We start from the raw sequence: 20,829 nt of genomic DNA, 5'->3' as shown, positions 1-20,829 counted from the left end.
TAATAAGGATATCGTTCAGTTCCTCCTTCTCACTAGACCCTTGGTCCCCTAGTACTTCCGGAAGGTTATTTGTGTCTTCCTTCGTGAAGACAGAACCAAAGTATTTGTTCTATTGGTCTGCCATTTCTTTGTTCCCCATTATAAATTCACCTGAATCTGACTGCAAGGGACCTATGTTTGTCTTTACTAATCTTTTTCTCTTCACATATCTATAGAAGCTTTTGCAGTCAGTTTTTATGTTCCCGGCAAGCTTCTTCTCGTACTCTATTTTCCCCCTCTTAATTAAACCCTTGTCCTCTTCTGCTGAATTCTCAATTTCTCCCTGTCCTCAGGTTTGCTGCTTTTTCTGGCCAATTTATATGCCTCTTCCTTGGATTTAACACTATCCTTAATTTCCCTTGTTAGCCACGGTTGAGCCACCTTCCCCATTTTATTTTTACTCCAGACAGGGATGTACAATTGCTGAAGTTCATCCATGTGATCTTTAAATGTTTGCCATTGTCTATCCACCGTCAACCTTTTAAGTATCATTTGCCAGTCTATTGTAGCCAATTCATGCCTCAAACCATCGAAGTTACCTTTCCTTAAGTTCAAGACCTTAGTTTCTGAATTAACTGTGTCACTCTCCATCTTAAAGAATTCTACCATGTTATGGTCACTCTGCCCCAAGGGGCCCCGCACAACAAGATTGCTAATTAGTCCTTTCTCATTACACATCACCCAGTCTAGGATGGCCAGCTCCCTGGTTGATTCCTCGACATATTGGTCTAGAAAACCATCCCTAATACACTCCAGGAAATCCTCCTCCACCGAATTGCTAGCAGTTTGGTTAGCCCAATCAATATGTAGATTAAAATCACCCATGTTAACTGCTGTACCTTTATTGCACGCATCCCTAATATCTTGTTTGATGCTGTCCACAACCTCACTACTACTGTTTGATGGTCTGTACACAACTTCCACTAGCGTTTTCTGCCCTTTGGTATTCCGTAGCTCCACCCAGACAGATTCCATATCATCCAACCTAATGTCCTTTCTTACTATTTCATTAATTTCCTCTTTAACCAGCAATGCCATCCCACCTCCTTTTCGTCTATCCTTCCTAAATGTTGAATACCCCTGGATGTTGAGTTCCCAGCCTTGGTCACCCTGAAACCATGTTTCCGTGATGCCAATTACATCATTGAATGGCGGAGCAGGCTCGAGGGGCCGAATGGCCTACTCCTGTTTCTAATTCTTATGTTCTTATGAATTGGCAGTCATTCAATTTTGGGATGCATCACAGCAGAGCCTGATAATGTCCAGCTGTGCACTTTCTTGCTAGGGTCACTGAATAATGATCATAAGCAGGAACCAAGACTGACTTTCCTCTGCCTAGCCTAAGAGCATTGAGGCGAAGTGCACTGCCATCCCAGCTAACTCAGCACAAACTGGGAATTAAGCCTGGGATCTTCTGATCCAAGTGGTCGAGTTGCTTGCAACTATTACCAACTGAGCCATCAGTGGGCAGCTTGCTCTTTAGTAATAAGCACTTGCAGCTGCTGCTAGGTACTTTAAGAAACTGTGAACGAGGTTCTGCCAGCAATCACATATGCTAATTGATTAAAGATTCTGACCTTCTGGCGCACAGTTAGCAACTAAGTGAAATTAAATAAACCTGCAGAGGAAATTCTTTTACATAAAAAAATCTTACTCATTATGGGCTCAAGTTTCAGCCTGAGTTGCACCTATTTTTTTGAAGCAACTAGTTTAGAATGGAGCATCTTAGAAATTGCAATTCTCGACATTTAGTTTGCTCCAGTTCTGGTGAGTTAGAATAGTTTCAGTTTTTATTTCAAAAGGGGGCGTGGCCAGCCACTTACGCCTGTTTTGCAAGTTTAGGCAGCGAAAACTTACTCCAAACTAGCTTAGAATGGAATAAGTGTAGATTTTTGTACGCTCAGAAAAACCTACACTTATAAATCAGGCATAGGAAACGAGGGGGGGGGGGGGTAACATAGAAAATAGGTGCAGGAGTAGGCCATTCGGCCCTTCTAGCCTGCACCGCCATTCAATGAGTTCATGACTGAACATGCAACTTCAGTACCCCATTCCTGCTTTCTCACCATACCCCTTGATTCCCCTAGTAGTAAGGACTTCATCTAACTCCTTTTTGAATATATTCAGTGAATTGGCCTCAACTACTTTCTGTGGTCGAGAATTCCACAGGTTCACCACTCTCTGGGTGAAGAAATTCCTCCTCATCTCGGTCCTAAATGGCTTCCCCCTTATCCTTAGACTGTGTCCCCTGGTTCTGGACTTCCCCAACATTGGGAACATTCTTCCTGCATCTAACCTGTCTAACCCCGTCAGAATTTTAAACGTTTCTATGAGGTCCCCTCTCATTCTTCTGAACTCCAGTGAATACAAGCCCAGTTGATCCAGTCTTTCTTGATAGGTCAGTCCCGCCATCCCGGGAATCAGTCTGGTGAACCTTCGCTGCACTCCCTCAATAGCAAGAATGTTCTTCCTCAGGTTAGGAGACCAAAACTGTACACAATACTCCAGGTGTGGCCTCACCAAGGCCCTGTACAATTGTAGCAACACCTCCCTGTCCTTGTACTCAAATCCCCTCGCTATGAAGGCCAACATGCCATTTGCTTTCTTAACCGCCTGCTGTACCTGCATGCCAACCTTCAATGACTGATGTACCATGACACCCAGGTCTCTTTGCACCTGCCCTTTTCCTAATCTGTCACCATTCAGATAATAGTCTGTCTCTCTGTTTTTACCACCAAAGTGGATAACCTCACATTTATCCACATTATACTTCATCTGCCATGCATTTGCCCACTCACCTAACCTATCCAAGTCGCTCTGCAGCCTCATAGAATCCTCCTTGCAGCTCACACTGCCACCCAACTTAGTGTCATCCGCAAATTTGGAGATACTACATTTAATCCCCTCGTCTAAATCATTAATGTACAGTGTAAACAGCTGGGGCCCCAGCACAGAACCTTGCGGTACCCCACTAGTCACTGCCTGCCATTCTGAAAAGTCCCCATTTACTCCTACTCTTTGCTTCCTGTCTGACAACCAGTTCTCAATCCATGTCAGCACACTACCCCCAATCCCATGTGCTTTAACTTTGCACATTAATCTCTTGTGTGGGACCTTGTCGAAAGCCTTCTGAAAGTCCAAATATACCACATCAACTGGCTCTCCCTTGTCCACTCTACTGGAAACATCCTCAAAAAATTCCAGAAGATTTGTCAAGCATGATTTCCCTTTCACAAATCCATGCTGACTTGGACCTATCATATTACCTCTTTCCAAATGCACTGCTATGACATCCTTAATAATTGATTCCATCATTTTACCCACTACCGATGTCAGGCTGACCGGTCTGTAATTCCCTGTTTTCTCTCTCCCTCCTTTTTTAAAAAGTGGGGTTACATTGGCTACCCTCCACTCCATAGGAACTGATCCAGAGTCAATGGAATGTTGGAAAATGACTGTCAATGCATCCACTATTTCCAAGGCCACCTCCTTAAGTACTCTGGGATGCAGTCCATCAGGCCCTGGGGATTTATCAGCCTTCAATCCCATCAATTTCCCCAACACAATTTCCCGACTAATAAGGATTTCCCTCAGTTCCTCCTCCTTACTAGACCCTCCGACCTCTTTTATATCCAGAAGGTTGTTTGTGTCCTCCTCAGTGAATACCGAACCAAAGTACTTGTTCAATTGGTAGGAAAAGGAAACGAGGAGGGAGGGGGGGTAGGAAACGAGGAGGGGGGGGTAGGAAACGAGGAGGTGGGGGGGGTAGGAAACGAGATGGGGGGGTACGAGGTTCTGCCAGCAATCACATACGCTAATTGATTAAAGATTCTGACCTTCTGGCGCACAGTTAGCAACTAAGTGAAATTAAATAAACCTGCAGAGGAAATTCTTTTACATAAAAAAATCTTACTCATTATGGGCTCAAGGGGGAAACGAGGAGGGGAGGGGGGGTGGGGGAAACGAGGAGGGGAGGGGGGGTGGGGGAAACGAGGAGGGGAGGGGGGTGGGGAACGAGGAATGGGGGGGGAGAAAGGAGAATGGGGGGGGGGAGAAAGGAGAATGGGGGGGGGGAGATAGGGGAATGGGGGGGGGAGATAGGGGAATGGGGGGGGAGATAGGGGAATGGGGGGGGGAGATAGGGGAATGGGGGGGGAGATAGGGGAATGGGGGGGGAGATAGGGGAATGGGGGGGGAGATAGGGGAATGGGGGGGGAGATAGGGGAATGGGGGCGGAGATAGGGGAATGGGGGCGGAGATAGGGGAATGGGGGCGGAGATAGGGGAATGGGGGCGGAGATAGGGGAATGGGGGCGGAGATAGGGGAATGGGGGCGGAGATAGGGGAATGGGGGCGGAGATAGGGGAATGGGGGCGGAGATAGGGGAATGGGGGCGGAGATAGGGGAATGGGGGCGGAGATAGGGGAATGGGGGCGGAGATAGGGGAATGGGGGCGGAGATAGGGGAATGGGGGCGGAGATAGGGGAATGGGGGCGGAGATAGGGGAATGGGGGCGGAGATAGGGGAATGGGGGGGGAGATAGGGGAATGGGGGGGGAGATGGGGGAATGGGGGGGGAGATAGGGGAATGGGGGGGAGATGGGGAATGGGGGGGAGATGGGGAATGGGGGGGCGGGGGAGAGGAGGGGGACGGGGAGAGGAGGGGGGCGGGCGGGAGGAGGGGGGGCGGACGGGCGGGAGGAGGGGGTGGGGGGGGGGGGGGAGAGTGAGAGGAGGGGTGGGGTGCAGGGGAGAGGGGGGCAGGAAGGGGAGGTTGAACGGGTCCCACCGACAAAGAAGCCGGGACACCGCTCCCGACACTTCGGGCGGGGCCCGCCCCCAGTGAGATGTAAGGTAGGCAGACCTCGCTGCCGACAGGGGGGGGGGGGAAGAGAGGGGGGAGTGTTAGAGGGAGTGGGGGGACGGCGGATGGGAGGGGGGACGGCGGATGGGAGGGTGGGCGGGGGAGGGGGAAAGAGGAGAGGAGGGGAGCGGGGGGGAGAAGAGGAGGCTGAACAGGTGCCGCCGATGAAGAAGCCGGCCCATCGCCCCCGACACTTCGAGCGGGGCCCGCCTCCCACGAGATGCCGGGCGGGCAGGCCCCGCCACCGACTTGGAGGAGGGGAGGCTGAACTGTAGGGGAATCCCCCTCCCCCCGGAGTCCCGATCTTCGCCCAAGGAGCCCATTCGGCCAGGGCCAGGGTGTTTCAGGACCGTACCACGCAGTCTCGGGGACGAGAGCTACTGCACGAGTGCTGGAGTGTGCGCGCATGTGCAGAGGTCCCGGTAGTTTTCAGCGCCGGGACCTGGCTCCGCCCCCGACCCCTTGTGCTGCGCCTCGCCGAGCACGAAGCTGAGGAGCTTGCAGAATCATAAGGTAAGTTTTTGGCACCCTTTTTATTCTCGAAAGGCGCCGCACCTGATGGAGGTGTGCCGATTTTACACAGGGCGGAAACTTGGGCCCTATGCGTCTCACACATTCTAATTCCAGTAACTGCCTGACATTCCAGAAATATTAAGTTAGCTGCTAAACCACAATAATCAGCTCGGCCTATGAAGATTCGTTAAAGCTCATTTTACAAATTTTCTTTTGCATATTTTGGCTTTTTACAAAGTTCCAAACTTCAATTTTATTACAAATGCAGTATCATTTTATGAAGTGCTTGCTAATATTCAGTACAAAAATCTGCATCAACTCTGAGGTTACCATCAGGTACATCTAAGGTGTAATTATAATATTTCTGTGATGCTATTTCTCGAGAGGGCTATATTAAGTTTTTCTTCACAGTAATATCTGAAATAATCTTCAAAAACTAGCTGCTAATCAATTTGTTTAGGTACATTTTTGTTACAGTAACTAATGTAGTTCTCTTTTATGACAGTAAGAAATCACACGAAGGTAAAAGCAACCAAATATGAAAAACATCCTCTTACTTGCATGGTAATGCTTCCAAACATAGCAATTTAGTTGAGAACAATTTTCCTGCTTCTATCAAATAACCAATTTGCCATATTATAAAACTGAAGTGGCCACAGATCAACCGGATGCAGAGAACAGGTCACAGAAATTCCCACAAATGTACAATCAGTGTACCACCTAGGCCATTGACATTTATCTCCTATCACTTACTGGTCCCCAGCTCAAGGGTAACACTGTCCAGAGAGAAAAAATAAGTTATCAAACTTGAAGAAAACATGCTGCTTATATTTTTCAATCTATATTTACGTGATCATAAATAGCACACACCAAGGTGTTATCTGAAGATTAAGCAATTAAAAAGGCAGGTAACTATCTTCAGTTGTTGACTACTCAAATGTTTGGATATGCGGATATGAAGTATTGTGTGACTAATTTATCCATATTTAATAAAAAAACAGCACTGTCAAAAAACAATCTTAGGGGTCAATTCCTATTCTCTCTGTGGGACTGGATGCGTTTAGACGGGTTGGTCATGTGAAGACGGATCAGCTCAAGCTGAACTAGGGCTAGATTTTGTGTGGTGTGGCAGGAACATGTTCAATATGAATCGAGTTTCCTTATCCTGGACACAATCCCATCAATACATTCCTTTTTTCAACTGGCAAATCTAATTCTAAGCATCACTACCACTGGTTGTACTTTTTCTTATATACTTCTATAATATTTTCCCACCCCAACTTGTTTTAAATAACATAACCGTACTTATATTAGGTAAATAAAAACAGAAAATGCTGGAAATACTCAGCAGGTCAGGTAGCATCTGTGGAGAGAGAAACCAGTGTTAACATTTCAGGTCGATGACCTTTCATCAGAACTGAAAAAGGTTAGAGATGTAACAGATTTCAGAGCGGCAGGGAAAGAGCGGAGGAGAGGAAAGAACAAATGGGAAGGTCTGTGATAGGGTGGAAGGCATTAAGAAATAAAATGACAAAACAGATGGCAGTGCAAGGTGAAAGGAGATGGTAATGGGACAAGTAAAGAAACAAATGTTGCGTCTAGTGGAGGGGAGGTCGAGGAGGCGGAGCAGCAGAGTCGGGAGGCCTACAAGAGGCCCATCTGTCGGGAGGTGCGAGCGGGAGGTCGAGGAGGCGTTGGAGAGGCCAGCCGGTGCAGCTGCAGCAGGGAGGCAAAAAGAAGTAGAAAGAAATCGAAAGGTGACGTCACAGCCAAGGGGGCAAGTGATTGGTGAGTAGCTTTTCTTACTTTTCTTTATCAGTAAGTAACATTTAGCATTGTTGTTGCGGTCATCCCCCTGCAAAACAGATACACCGCTTTGGGTACTATTGAGGGGGATGACTCATCAGGGGAGAGCAGCAGCAGCCAAGTTCATGGCACCGTGGGTGGGGCTCTGCTGCACAGGAGGGTAGGAAAAAAAGTGGGAGAGCTATAGTGATAGGGGATTCGATTGTAAGGGGAATAGATAGGCGTTTCTGCAGCCGCAACCGAGACTCCAGGATGGTATGTTGCCTCCCTGGTGCAAGGGTCAAGGATGTCTCCGAGTGGGTGCAGGACATTCTGAAAAGGGAGGGTGAACAGCCAGTTGTCATGGTGCATATCGGTACCAACGATATAGGTAAAAAACGGGATGAGGTCCTACGAGACGAATTTAAGGAGCTAGGAGCTAAATTAAAAAGTAGGACCTCAAAAGTAGTAATCTCAGGATTGCTACCAGTGCCACATGCTAGTCAGAGTAGGAATTGCAGGATAGCTCAGATGAATACATGGCTTGAGAAATGGAGGAGCAGCGAGGGATTCAAATTTCTGGGACATTGGAACCGGTTCTGGGGTAGGTGGGACCAGTACAAACCAGACAGTCTGCACCTGGGCAGGACCGGAACCAATGTACTCGGGGGAGTGTTTGCTAGTGCTGTTGGGGAAGAGTTAAACTAACATGGCAAGGGGATGGGAACCTATGCAGGGAGACAGAGGGAAATAAAATGAAGGCAGAAGCAAAAGATAGAAAGGAGAATAGTAAAAATGGAGGGCCGAGAAACCCGAGGCAAAAAACAAAAAGGGCCACATTACAGCAAAATTCTAAAGGGGCAAAGTGTGTTAAAAAGACAAGCCTGAAGGCTCTGTGCCTCAATATTCTGAATAAGGTGGATGAATTAACTGCGCAGATAGCAGTTAACGGATATGATGTAATTGGCATCACAGAGACATGGCTCCAGGGTGACCAAGGCTGGGAACTCAACATCCAGGGGTATTCAACATTTAGGAAGGATAGACAGAGAGGAAAAGGAGACGGGGGTGGCAATGTTGGTTAAAGAGGAAATTAATGCAATAGTAAGGAAGGACATTAGCCTGGATGATGTGGAATCGGTATGGGTGGAGCTGCGGAATACCAAAGGGCAGAAAACGCCAGTGGGAGTTGTATACAGACCACCAAACAGTAGTAGTGGGGTTGGGGACAGCATCAAACAAGAAATAAGGGATGTGTGCAATAAATGTGTAGAAGTTATCATGGGCGACTTTAATCTACATATTGATTGGGCTAACCAAACTGGTAGCAATGCGGTGGAGGAGAATTTCCTGGAGTGTATTAGGGATGGTTTTCTAGACCAATATGTCGAGGAATCAACTAGAGAGCTGGCCATCCTAGACTGGGTGATGTGTAATGAGAAGGGACTAATTAGCAATCTTGTTGTGCGAGGCCCCTTGGGGAAGAGTGACCATAATATGGTAGAATTCTTTATTATGAAGGAGAGTGACATCGTTAATTCGGAAACTAGGGTCCTGAACTTAAGGAAAGGTAATTTCGACGGTATGAGGTGTGAATTGGCTAGACTAGACTGGCAAAGGATACTTAAAGGGTTGACGGTGGATAAGCAATGGCAAACATTTAAAGATCACATGGATGAACTTCAGCAATTGTACATCCCTGTCTGGAGTAAAAATAAATCGGGGAAGGCGGCTCAACCGTGGCTAACAAGGGAAATTAAGGATAGTGTTAAAACCAAGGAAGAGGCATATAAATTGGCTAGAAAAAGCAACAAACCTGAGGACTGGGAGAAATTTTGAATTCAACAAAGGAGGACTAAGGGTTTAATTAAGAGGGGGAAAATAGAGTACGAGAGGAAGTTTGCGGGGAACATAAAAACTGACTGCAAAAGCTTCTATAAATATGTGAAGAGAAAAAGATTAGTGAAGACAAACGTTGGTCCCTTGCAGTCGGATTCAGGTAAATTTATAATGGGGAACAAAGAAATGGCAGATCAATTGAACCAATACTTTGGTTCTGTCGTCACGAAGGAAGACACAAATAACCTTCCGAATTTACTAGGGGACAGTGGGTCTAGTGAGGAGGAACTGAAGGATATCCTTATTAGGCGGGAAATTGATGGGATTGAAAGACGATAAATCCCCGGGGCCTGATAGTCTGCATCCCAGAGTACTTAAGGAAGTGGCCCTCGAAATAGTGGATGCATTGGTGATCATTTTCCAACAGTCTATCGACTCTGGATCAGTTCCTATGGACTGGAAGGTAGCTAATATAACACCACTTTTTTAAAAATGAGAGAGAAAACGGGTAATTATAGACCGGTTAGCCTGACATCAGTAATGGGGAAAATGTTGGAATCAATCATGAAGGATGAAATAGCAGCGCATTTGGAAAGCAGTGACAGGATCGGTCCAAGTCAGCATGGATTTATGAAAGTGAAATCATGCTTGACGAATCTTCTGGAATTTTTTAAGGATGTAACTAGCAGAGTGGACAAGGGAGAACCAGTGGATGTGGTGTATTTGGACTTTCAAAAGGCTTTTGACATGGGGCCCGCACAAGAGATTGGTGTGCAAAATCAAAGCACATGGTATTGGGGGTAATGTACTCACGTGGATAGAGAACTGGTTGGCAGACAGGAAGCAGAGAGTCGGGATAAACGGTTCCTTTTCAGAATGGCAGGCAGTGACTAGTGGAGTGCCGCAGGGCTTAATGCTGGGACCCCAGCTCTTTACAATATACATTAATGATTTAGACAAAGGAATTGAGTGTAATATCTCCAAGTTTGCAGATGACATTAAACTGAGTGTGAGCTGTGAGGAGGATGCTAAGAGGCTGTAGGGTGACTTGGACAGGTTAGGCGAGTAGGCAAATGCAGTATAATGTGGATAAATGTGAGGTTATCCACTTTGGGGGCAAAAACACGAAGGCAGATTATCTGAATGGCAGATTAGGAAAGGGGGAGGTGCAACAAGACCTGGGTGTCATGGTTCATTGAAAGTTGGCATGCAGGTACAGCAGGCGGTGAAGGCGGCAAATGGTATGTTGGCCTTCATAGCTAGGGGATTTGAGTATCGGAGCAGGAAGGTCTTACTGCAGTTGTACAGGGCCTTGGTGAGGCCTCACCTGGAATATTGTGTTCAGTTTTGGTCTCCCAATCTGAGGATGGATGTTCTTGCTATTGAGAGAGTGCAGCGAAGGTTCACCAGACTGATTCCAGGGATGGCTGGACTGTCATATGAGGAGGGATTGGATAACTGGGCCTTTAATCACTGGAGTTTAGAAGGATGCGAGGGGATCTCATAGAAACGTGTAAGATTCTGACGGGACTGGACTGGTTAGATGTGGGAAGAATGTTCCCGATGTTGGGGAAGTCCAGAACCAGGGAACATAGTCTTAGGATAAGGGGTAGGCCATTTAGGAGAAACTTCTTCACTCAGAGTTGTTAACCTGTGGAATTCCCTGCCGCAGTTATTGATGCCAGTTCATTGGATATATTCACGAGGGAGTTAGATATGGCCCTTACGGCTAGAGATCAAGGGTTATGGAGAGAAAGCAGGAAAGGGGTACTGAGGGAATGATCAGCCATGATCTTATTGAATGGCGGTGCAGGCTCTAAGGGCCGAATGGCCTACTTCTGCACCTATTTTCTATGTTTCTAAATGGGAATATCAGAAGCATGAGCATCAGCCGCCATCTGAAAAATGGGGACAGAGGTTATGATCTGAAATTGTTGAACTCGATGTAAAGTGCCCAATGGAATGAGGAGGTGGTGTTCTTTGAGCTTACGCAGAGCTTCATTGGAACAGTGTAGGAGGTCTAGGACAGACAAGTCAGAGTGGGAGTAGTCCGAAGAATTAAAATGACAGGCTTATATTAAATAAACTCACGGTTGCGCTGAATCACAGTAGTTTCAAACTAGTTAATATTCCACTGATTAACATTACATCCATTACCTGTGCTTCTGCACCAAGATTCTTCTGGGCATTGATCTTCAATGCTAGCCTCTTGGCAATCTCCAGTTTCTCTGCATTACCAGCAGATGGCGCTGGAACATTAGCAGCTCCTGGCATTGCCATATCTTTTACACGCTTCTTGGAATTGAACATGCTCTCAATCTGTTCATCAATCTGAAGAAAACAACCAAATGTTACAGCAAATTGCAGCACAATAAAATCATGAAATCAACAAGCAATTTAGATCCAATAGCTACTATAAATGATCAGCAATGACAAAATTCAAATATGATATCAAGGCAGCGTAACAGTAGTGTGCATGACAGCCTTTGCCACAAACCCCAAACGCCTATGTTTAGTTCACACTGTCTGCTGTACTTACATCAACTGCAGTGTCCTCATCATCAGAATCCTGAAGACCCAGAGCAGCTTTCTGTAGCTTCTTTCTTTCATTTGCCAGAACTTGTTCAGTCTCATCAAATTTAAAGCCTTTCCCAGAGAAGCCACTCGACTTCTTAATAGTTTTTCCTTCCTTAAGAACAGAGAAAATAAATGGTTTTAATGAAATCAATTTGGCTGCTCCTTATTACATAATTCTGAAATTAGGTCAGTTTCAAACAGCATTTTCATGTTGCAGAATATTAATATTCAAATGCTTACATTTTCATATCAAACAGCAAAATGTCAATTCTTGAACCCACTTACGTGACTTATCACAATTACTACTTACTGCCTTTTGCTGTTCTTTGAAGTCATTCCACAATTTTTCCAGCTCAGGTGGAACAGAATTTCCTGACATTTCTAAGGCCTTAATTAGATCACCTCCATAACGGACTTGCTCCTCAGTAATGAATGTATACGCATAACCCTACCAAAAAAAAAATGAAGACTTATGAGAAACAGTTAAACTCAAATGCATTTAATCAAATGTAACACACAGCAATTCATCATTGATCAGAGATCATTTTCCTTTGCATACTCACTTTGTTACCAGCTCTGCCAGTACGTCCTACTCGATGTACATAATCTTCATAATGATTAGGACAACTGTAGTTGATAACAAGAATCAGCTGTTTCACATCCAGTCCTCGTGCTGCTACCGATGTTGCCACAAGCAATCGGCACACTCCGGTCTTAAAATCATTGATTATACTGTCGCGATCATATTGATCAATACCTGCAACAAAATAATTTATATTGAAGTTTTCTTTTGTCATTTTAATGAGAATATCTTAGGAATGTGTTTACAAGTTCAAGGTCCTTATACCTTCAAAAATGAGGGTGCTTAAGTTCTACTTCCTCCACAAACTAACATGTTGATTAAGGTGATTATGACATTTTTCACAAACCAATCATAAAACAGACGTGAGTCACTGAATAAAATACTGCCGAACAGTGTTCATGTACACAACACTTAAAAAAAATCATTTTTATATTAAGTGTAACAGAATGGGCTGCACATTAAACTCTGCAACAGCTGTGCTCCCTTCATCAGTGCACTAAACTCACTCTGTACAAAACAACTGCTACCAACAATCTTTTGCCATTAATGAACTGGAAACCCAAATTAACCAATTAAACAACCCCACTACTGCACTAACTCCATTTCCCCCCCCCCAATTTATTCAATCGTCTCATCTTTTAGATCACTGTGTCCCACAACATCTTAATTAGTTGCATTTGTATGTCAAATTGTGACTCTTAACTTATTTTGAAGAGACATTAATTTATATTAATGACGTAAAAAGCACATGGACATTTATTGACTTTCCAGTAACTACATAAATATTTAATTCAATCAACCTCGAATGAGAATGTTCTATAACTGCTCTATTCATTGAAAGTTCATCTTCCTTTTTAGGTGGATTATCAAGATAATAGATTATCTATGATGAGTAATTTGAGATTATTATTACTCTTACCATCAATCTGTATGAAGAATTCCCAAGAAGCGCATAGCATTGACTGCATTTTGTACCAAATTATTTTACCATATCAGCACTGCTAATCTTAAAAATGTTATCTTTAATCCCTATGGCACATTACAATTTCCCAGACCAATCCTTCTACTGATTCTGAGCAAAACTGCTAATTGGTGCAAATATGTAACAATCTACTTCTGCACACTGGGAACGAGGTTCTGACGATCCCAAACCCAAGTCTCTAAGGACACTTATCTGGCTGAAAGAATTAAGAATCTTATGCCACCCACCTGGGCTAAGATAGTCCAGCGGTTATGATACTTAAGTAACAAACCACAGGTCATGAGATTGAATCCCACCATGGATTATGAAATTAAATTCAATAAACCCAGAGACAAGAGAAATTGTTCTAACACACTGCATCCACTAGTTTCCTAAAGCAAGTTTCTACACAAGAAATAAGGCAGCAATGAAATTAATTCAAAATGAGTTCTCGTTAGAACATGGGCTCACCCGCAGTGCGGGGGACCAGAGAGACGGCGGGAAACCCATAAGTTTGTGCGATGGAAAGGGTGGATTGTTTTAACTAGGTTTTGTTGAATTGTTTTCAGCATATTTAAATATCTAACAATACCAAGAAAATGTGAAAAAGTTAAAATGAGAAAAGAGATTTTTGAAAAGCAAAATTAAGAGCTCTTAAAGATGATAAAAACAATCAAGGAATAGTAAGAAATGGTTTAACGGAAAATAAAACTTGAAAGGAAAGATGATTTTGGTGGGGGCGGGGGGCAGGAAAGAACAAGTAAAATTACGTTTTTAAAAATAAAGACAAGATGAAGTATCAGAGAGAAGGCCAGAAGTCTATGCTACAATTGCGGTCCATCTTCCTAAACCTGTATACTTTTGGATCAAGCAAAATATAGCCTCCTCTTGTTAAAGAAGGATACACAAAGAAGTGCAACTGTAAATTTCCTAAGCAAAATCAAGAGTTAATTTATTTGCAACAAGGTTATAAAAAGTAGTGTGCTCGGAAAATACTCTGTTTCTCAATTTTATTTGAGATAGAAATATACAGCAAGGATGTACTATTTTACAGCAAAGGTGTACAAATCTAAAGATTTAGTTTCAAAATAGAAAGGAACAAGGGAGGACAGAACAGGGACAGTAAGTGACGTTCATTCTAAACTCGCACTGTAACCCAATGAGTTACTTCATCTCAGCTATGGGAAATAACGCCAGGATTCCCACTTCTGATCGTTATCCAAAAGCCCTGCTGCAATATACAAGCAGGCTCAGTGGTTATGCCCCCACATTCAAATTGCCTACAACAGACATTGGGGGTAAAATTCAACACAAAACAGGCGGTAGTGGATCGGCTGCCCATTATATGCCCTGTCTGATTTTCCTTTGCATTAACTTGCGCAATCGCCAAAATAGAATTTTACCCCCATTATTTCCGTCGACACCTGAAGAATGGCCACTTAAACGAAGCTCAGAAAGTTACCTACTGGTGCTCATACAGCCATATAGTGTGTCATCATCCTTACAAAGAAAAGAGAAATAAACATTGGGCATTATGCGGTAATTGAATATACTTTACACAGTACCTCCATGTAATGACATGCAGGGGTAGGCTGCCCTCATCAGGTCCTTCAATAAACCATCAGCATGCTCTTGCTTGTCCACAAACACTATAACAGAGCCATTTTCTTGGTAATGACCCAACAGTTCCAACAACTTCAAAAACTTGTTTTCCTCCTCAATGACAATCTGTGGCAAAAAACAAATAAATATGTGGAATTATAATTTTAATTAAAGAATATTTTCATGATATATGGTCTTGAACTACAAATTGCAATTATTGACGAGGTTAACCATACCATCCTCCTCCATTGTCCTGCTTAGTGGGACTGCTCTCAAGCATCTGCCCTTTGTCCCCTCCTCATCTACCTGTTGGCCCTTGCCAACATCGTCTAAAAACACGGGGTCAAGTTCCACATGTATGCTAATGACACCCAGCTCTACCTTCCACCACCTGTCTCAACCACTTCACCTCCTACTGACACTATTATCAGACTGCTTGCCCGATATCTGGTCTTGGATGAGCCTCAATTTATTCCAGCTAACCATCTTTGATTGCATCAAACTCTGTACCCTTGCCGGAAATTCAACTCACCCACCCCGCCTCCCCCCCACCCTCATCCCCACAACCTCTGTCTCAGGCTGTTCAAAATTCCGATGACCTTGAGTTAAGCTTCCAGAACCCTATCCTCTCCATCAAAAAGAACATGTATTTCTACCTCCGTAACATTGCCTGCCTCCGCTTCACCTCAGCCTAATTGCTGCTGAAACTCTCATCCATACCTTTGTCACTTCCAGATCCCTATTTCAATGCTATCCTGACCGGCCTCCTCCCTCCGTAAACTCTGCTGCCCCTATCCTAACCCAAACTACATCCCACTCACCCATTATCCCAGTCATTGCTGACCCTTTCTTTCTTTCTTTCTTCCCCTCCCCCCCCCCTCCACACCCACGAGCACTGCTCCTCTGACTTGGGCCTTTTATGAATCCGCCTTCCCTTCACCCACCATTGACAGCCATTCCTTCAGCCACATAGGCCCATTGCTCATTTCTTCCCTAAATCCCACTCTCTCTCCTTTTTAAGACTCTCTTTAAAACCCACTCTTTGACCAAACTTTTGGTCGCCCCTTCTAGTATCTTATTCTTTGGCCTGACATACATTTCTTTCCCATACGCTCAGTGAAGCACAGTGGGACATTTTTCTACGTTAAAGGCACTTTATAAAATGCAAATTGTTATTGTTACGCAGATTATAATCAACTGCATGTTTTGCAAATTATCTTTTAACTGAATTTATAATATATTGATCAACTGTTTATTTATAGTTCCATCTCCACGAGTCTCCAAATGTCTGTATATAGCACGCACTCCCTGCATACATTGATCTTACTTCCTATAGCAAGCATTTATGTTGAATCACAACGGAAAAATCTAAATTTATCGGGAGAAAATGCTATATCAATATTACACTGTCATATTTAATCGATTAGCCAATCGAATCACTCAATAATGTTTTTTCAAAAAATTCCAGCCACTACTTTTTACACAATGAATTAAATTTCTGATGTCCAACGCAAGGTTTAAAACAAAAATATACGTATTTCACAATAACATTACATTTACCCACTGAATTATCTTTTTGTGCCTTTTAATTTTTTCCTTAAAGTTTAGTTCAAGGCCTTAAATTGTCTCAAAAACCTGACATGCCATTGTATACTTTTACTTCAAAACAGTTGCAGAGCATACGTGTGCATTCTGCACATCTGCCGTTTTCAGAATTTTGCAGTATTAAATCTGTGGATCAGCATCAATTGAAGTAGAAGGGTATGTCTCCTCATCCTGTGAGGATTTGAGTTGAGTTTTATTTCAGGTGATAACATTTAAATTTAACAATTATTTTTAAAAAGTGTATTGTTCACAGACACCAAACAGCTGTGACTTCTTTATTGATAATTAGAAATGTGATTTTTGAATTATGGTCCTTCTGATTTTGGTTGTCTGTCAATCATGGTAAGCCATTCCCCTCTTTATTTTGGTTAAAAATTCAATTAAAAAAATCTCTTCCCTGAACTGTTTTCAGCTTAAGGGATTTTTAAAAAAATGTCAAAAACCAGAAACTGTAACACGAAACTTTTGAGCAATTGTGAAGTAATTTTTGTGCCTTATGAAAAAGTGTGTGTTTTAAAGACTAAGTTTGCAAATTTAATCAATGTGTACTAAACATCTTAAATTAGGAAGGTAAAAATAGGAACCAGCTGACCACATGAACACTGGTGGGAGTGAATTCCTTGAGGCCACACAAGGGTCTGCAGTTGGGCGGGGGAAGGACGATAACAGGCAGGAATAGAGGGGTAGAGCATAGTACAAGGTCCAATAGGGGGCAAGTGCAGTTTGGTCCCATTCGCCTAGGGCCCTCTTATCCACAAGTCTATTAAACTGTGTCTTCCAAATACTCCTAGATCCCAGCAATCACCCAATACTGCCAGACTGAGGCTCCCTATGCTCCCAAATCCCTTCCACAGTTCTGTTGGGCCCCCACAACCTACCTCCCCAGGACTTTCTATTCCACTGCCAGACCTTTTCCACTCCCCCCCCACCACCCACCCCACCTCACCCATGGCAACAAATCCTCAAGTCACATTCCCAGTGTTCCCTAATCCAAGAACTCCCTCAATGCTTCTAGACCCAGAGATCACCCTCGGTCCTCAATACTCACAGATCCAGGACCTGCATCAGTGTTCCCAGAACCCACCTGCAATATCAGGACCCACCTCTCAGATCCTTCTCAAAATATTGCCAGATCCTGAGACTTAATCCAGTATTGTCAGACACTAGGCCCCCTTCCCGAATCCCAGGGCCAGCCCTATTGCTGGCAATGCCTGGAAAGGGAGTTTCTGAACATTTGCGGGGAGGGGTATTAGAGAGGGCAAAGTCAGGTAATAATTTTGTGTTCCTGTTAATACTACATGGCATAACATCCTTGTTTTATTATCAAACCTTCAACTGTCCACAAGTAATGCCATGGAGATCTCCTAGCATATTAAAACTCTTGCATATGGAGCGCACCTCCTGTCCACATAAAAATTGCGACATATAAAATAAGGTGAAGTCACATTTTATAATGGCAAAACACTACGCAAATAGTTTTACGACAGAAAGCCTTCCACTATTAGATGGTGCTGTGTCATGTCACGCAGGTCACCTGCCATTTTGTTTTTCACTCTACATTCAGATATTTTGTAGCTGGTTAACAGGTGTTTAAACATGATTTCCAGGTTTCTCCCCAATAAATGGGGCACGCAGGACTCCCTTGCCCATTTGTGGACATCCCTGACCCACCTGATTCATTTACAGCCACCTGATTTTAGCCTCAACCTATCCAGCCCCACCAGCTCTATTTTTCTCAGTAGTGAGCAGCTGGCCTTAAGCCTAGCCCTCAGCCCTACCTGCATCTGGTCACCAGATTGCTGTTGCAGTGCTTCCCCCGCTTCATATCATTATCAATAGTGGTCAGACTTAACACAAAATGTGTAAAAACACACAGGCCAAGCTTTCCCATCCCAGCCTATTACATGACCTTTTGCAGCCCACATTTCTCAACACCAGTCCCAGCTCATTATCAATTTTTTTTGAAGTTTTGTTGGAAGTGCTTAGTGGTTTAGCTTCACTTGAGATGCACTGATGCAATGGTGGTAGTTTTTAAATTTATACTCATTATATGGCCTGATGGACTGCATCCCAGAGTACTTAAGGAGGTGGCCTTGGAAATAGCGGATGCATTGACAGTCATTTTCCAACATTCCATTGACTCTGGATCAGTTCCTATCGAGTGGAGGGTAGCCAATGTAACCCCACTTTTTAAAAAAGGAGGGAGAGAGAAAGCAGGGAATTATAGACCGGTCAGCCTGACCTCAGTAGTGGGTAAAATGATGGAATCAATTATTAAGGATGTCATAGCAGCGCATTTGGAAAATGGTGACATGATAGGTCCAAGTCAGCATGGATTTGTAAAAGGGAGATCATGCTTGACAAATCTTCTGGAATTTTTTGAGGATGTTTCCAATAAAGTGGACAAAGGAGTACCAGTTGATGTGGTGTATTTGGACTTTCAGAAGGCTTTCGACAAGGTCCCACACAGGAGATTAATGTGCAAAGTTAAAGCACATGGGATTGGGGGTAGTGTGCTGACGTGGATTGAGAACTGGTTGTCAGACAGGAAGCAAAGAGTAGGAGTAAATGGGTACTTTTCGGAATGGCAGGCAGTGACTAGTGGGGTACCGCAGGGTTCTGTGCTGGGGCCCCAGCTGTTTACATTATACATTAATGATTTAGACGAAGGGATTAAATGTAGTATCTCCAAATTTGCGGATGACACTAAGTTGGGTGGCAGTGTGAGCTGCGAGGAGGATGCTATGAGGCTACAGAGTGACTTGGATAGGTTAGGTGAGTGGGCAAATGCGTGGCAGATGAAGTATAATGTGGATAAATGTGAGGTTATCCACTTTGGTGGTAAAAACAGAGAGACAGACTATTATCTGAATGGTGACAGATTAGGAAAAGGGAAGGTGCAACGAGACCTGGGTGTCATGGTACATCAGTCATTGAAGGTTGGCATGCAGGTACAGCAGGCGGTTAAGAAAGCAAATGGCATGTTGGCCTTCATAGCGAGGGGATTTGAGTACAGGGGCAGGGAGGTGTTGCTACAGTTGTACAGGGCTTTGGTGAGGCCACACCTGGAGTATTGTGTACAGTTTTGGTCTCCTAACTTGAGGAAGGACATACTTGCTGTTGAGGGAGTGCAGCGAAGATTCACCAGACTGATTCCCGGGATGGTGGGACTGACCTATCAAGAAAGACTGAATCAACTGGGCTTGTATTCACTGGAGTTCAGAAGAGTGAGAGGGGACCTCATAGAAACGTTTAAAATTCTGACGGGTTTGGACAGGTTGGATGCAGGAAGAATGTTCCCAATGTTGGGGAAGTCCAGAAGCAGGGGTCACAGTCTAAGGATAAGGGGTAAGCCATTTAGGACCGAGATAAGGAGAAACTTCTTCACCCAGAGAGTGGTGAACCTGTGGAATTCTCTACCACAGGAAGTAGTTGAGGCCAATTCACTAAATATATTCAAAAGGGAGTTAGATGAAGTCCTTAGTACTCGGGGGATCAAGGGGTATGGCGTGAAAGCAGGAAGTGGGTACTGAAGTTTCATGTTCAGCCATGAACTCGTTGAATGGCGGTGCAGGCTAGAAGGGCTGAATGGCCTGCTCCTGCACCTATTTTCTATGTTTCTATGTATAACCACTCAGAAAGAGAAAGGTTTCACTTATGCCAAGGAGCAACATTTAGAATAACCAATAATAAATGCAATGTCCACAATAGCACCATACATAAAAAATGAAAATTCCTTGCCCAACATGGGTTGTGGGGCTCTAGCTTGCTATAGAAAAACATTCAACTGTGGCAATAAATTGCTAGATCATAATGAATGGTTTGCACTGTTGTTCAGCACCTACCACATGTTGTTCAACATCAGAGCAAACGACACTTCTACTACCCACTTGCACTTCAATAGGTTTTGTTAGTATTCGCCGTGCCAGGGCCTCCATAGCTCTGGGAAATGTAGCAGAAAACATAACCGTTTGTCGGTCTGGTCGAATATTTTCTACTATTCGCATTACCTATTAACACACAAATAGAAACGGTTAATCTTTAAAGTTCTTTCTGATCTTTAGTAACAAATCTTTAGTAAATTGTGGGTTAGAAATAGGATCGCTCATGAACCATCTAATGAAGGTGGCGGCAGGACCAAGACAAATTGGTTCGCTGGTCTCATTGGGAAAGTACTGCTGAGCTGTGGGGGTCATTCTCGGCCTCAGAGGCAGCTTGCTGTTCACGGGGGAGGGTGAAGATTAGGGAAGCAATCAAGATGTGTACAAAATGGTAGCCAGCAATTGGCCTGTGGTTCGAATGAGCACTCCTGCTCCTCTTGGCTCTACAATAGAAGTAAAAAAACTTTTAACTTACCGTCGGATGGCAGCCTCCATCGGTCGCCAAGTACTGGTGGTTTAGCTGGTGAGCGCCTATAGAAACTGGCGCATGGCCCAGACTGCGGTCATTCGCAGTGCTATTTG

At 44.1% G+C, this 20,829-nt stretch overlaps 1 protein-coding gene across 1 annotated transcript in view; it reads right to left on the bottom strand.

The window, feature by feature from the left end:
* Nucleotides 1-20,829, bottom strand: part of ddx46 (DEAD (Asp-Glu-Ala-Asp) box polypeptide 46) — an 86,791-nt gene that overhangs the window by 22,193 nt on the left and 43,769 nt on the right. Inside the window, exons 12-17 of the mRNA XM_070877101.1 lie at nucleotides 20,212-20,376; nucleotides 14,725-14,887; nucleotides 12,179-12,372; nucleotides 11,926-12,063; nucleotides 11,578-11,727; nucleotides 11,196-11,369 (exon numbers count right to left, since the gene is read on the bottom strand). Of these exons, the coding sequence (XP_070733202.1) occupies nucleotides 11,196-11,369; nucleotides 11,578-11,727; nucleotides 11,926-12,063; nucleotides 12,179-12,372; nucleotides 14,725-14,887; nucleotides 20,212-20,376 (984 nt within the window). The remainder of the gene's footprint in view (nucleotides 1-11,195; nucleotides 11,370-11,577; nucleotides 11,728-11,925; nucleotides 12,064-12,178; nucleotides 12,373-14,724; nucleotides 14,888-20,211; nucleotides 20,377-20,829) is intronic.

The sequence above is a fragment of the Pristiophorus japonicus genome, chromosome 4 (assembly GCF_044704955.1).
Source record: "Pristiophorus japonicus isolate sPriJap1 chromosome 4, sPriJap1.hap1, whole genome shotgun sequence".
Classification (NCBI taxonomy): domain Eukaryota; kingdom Metazoa; phylum Chordata; class Chondrichthyes; family Pristiophoridae; genus Pristiophorus; species Pristiophorus japonicus.
Note: the sequence above shows the minus strand (reverse complement) of the source record. Positions and strands in the feature narration are given on the sequence as shown.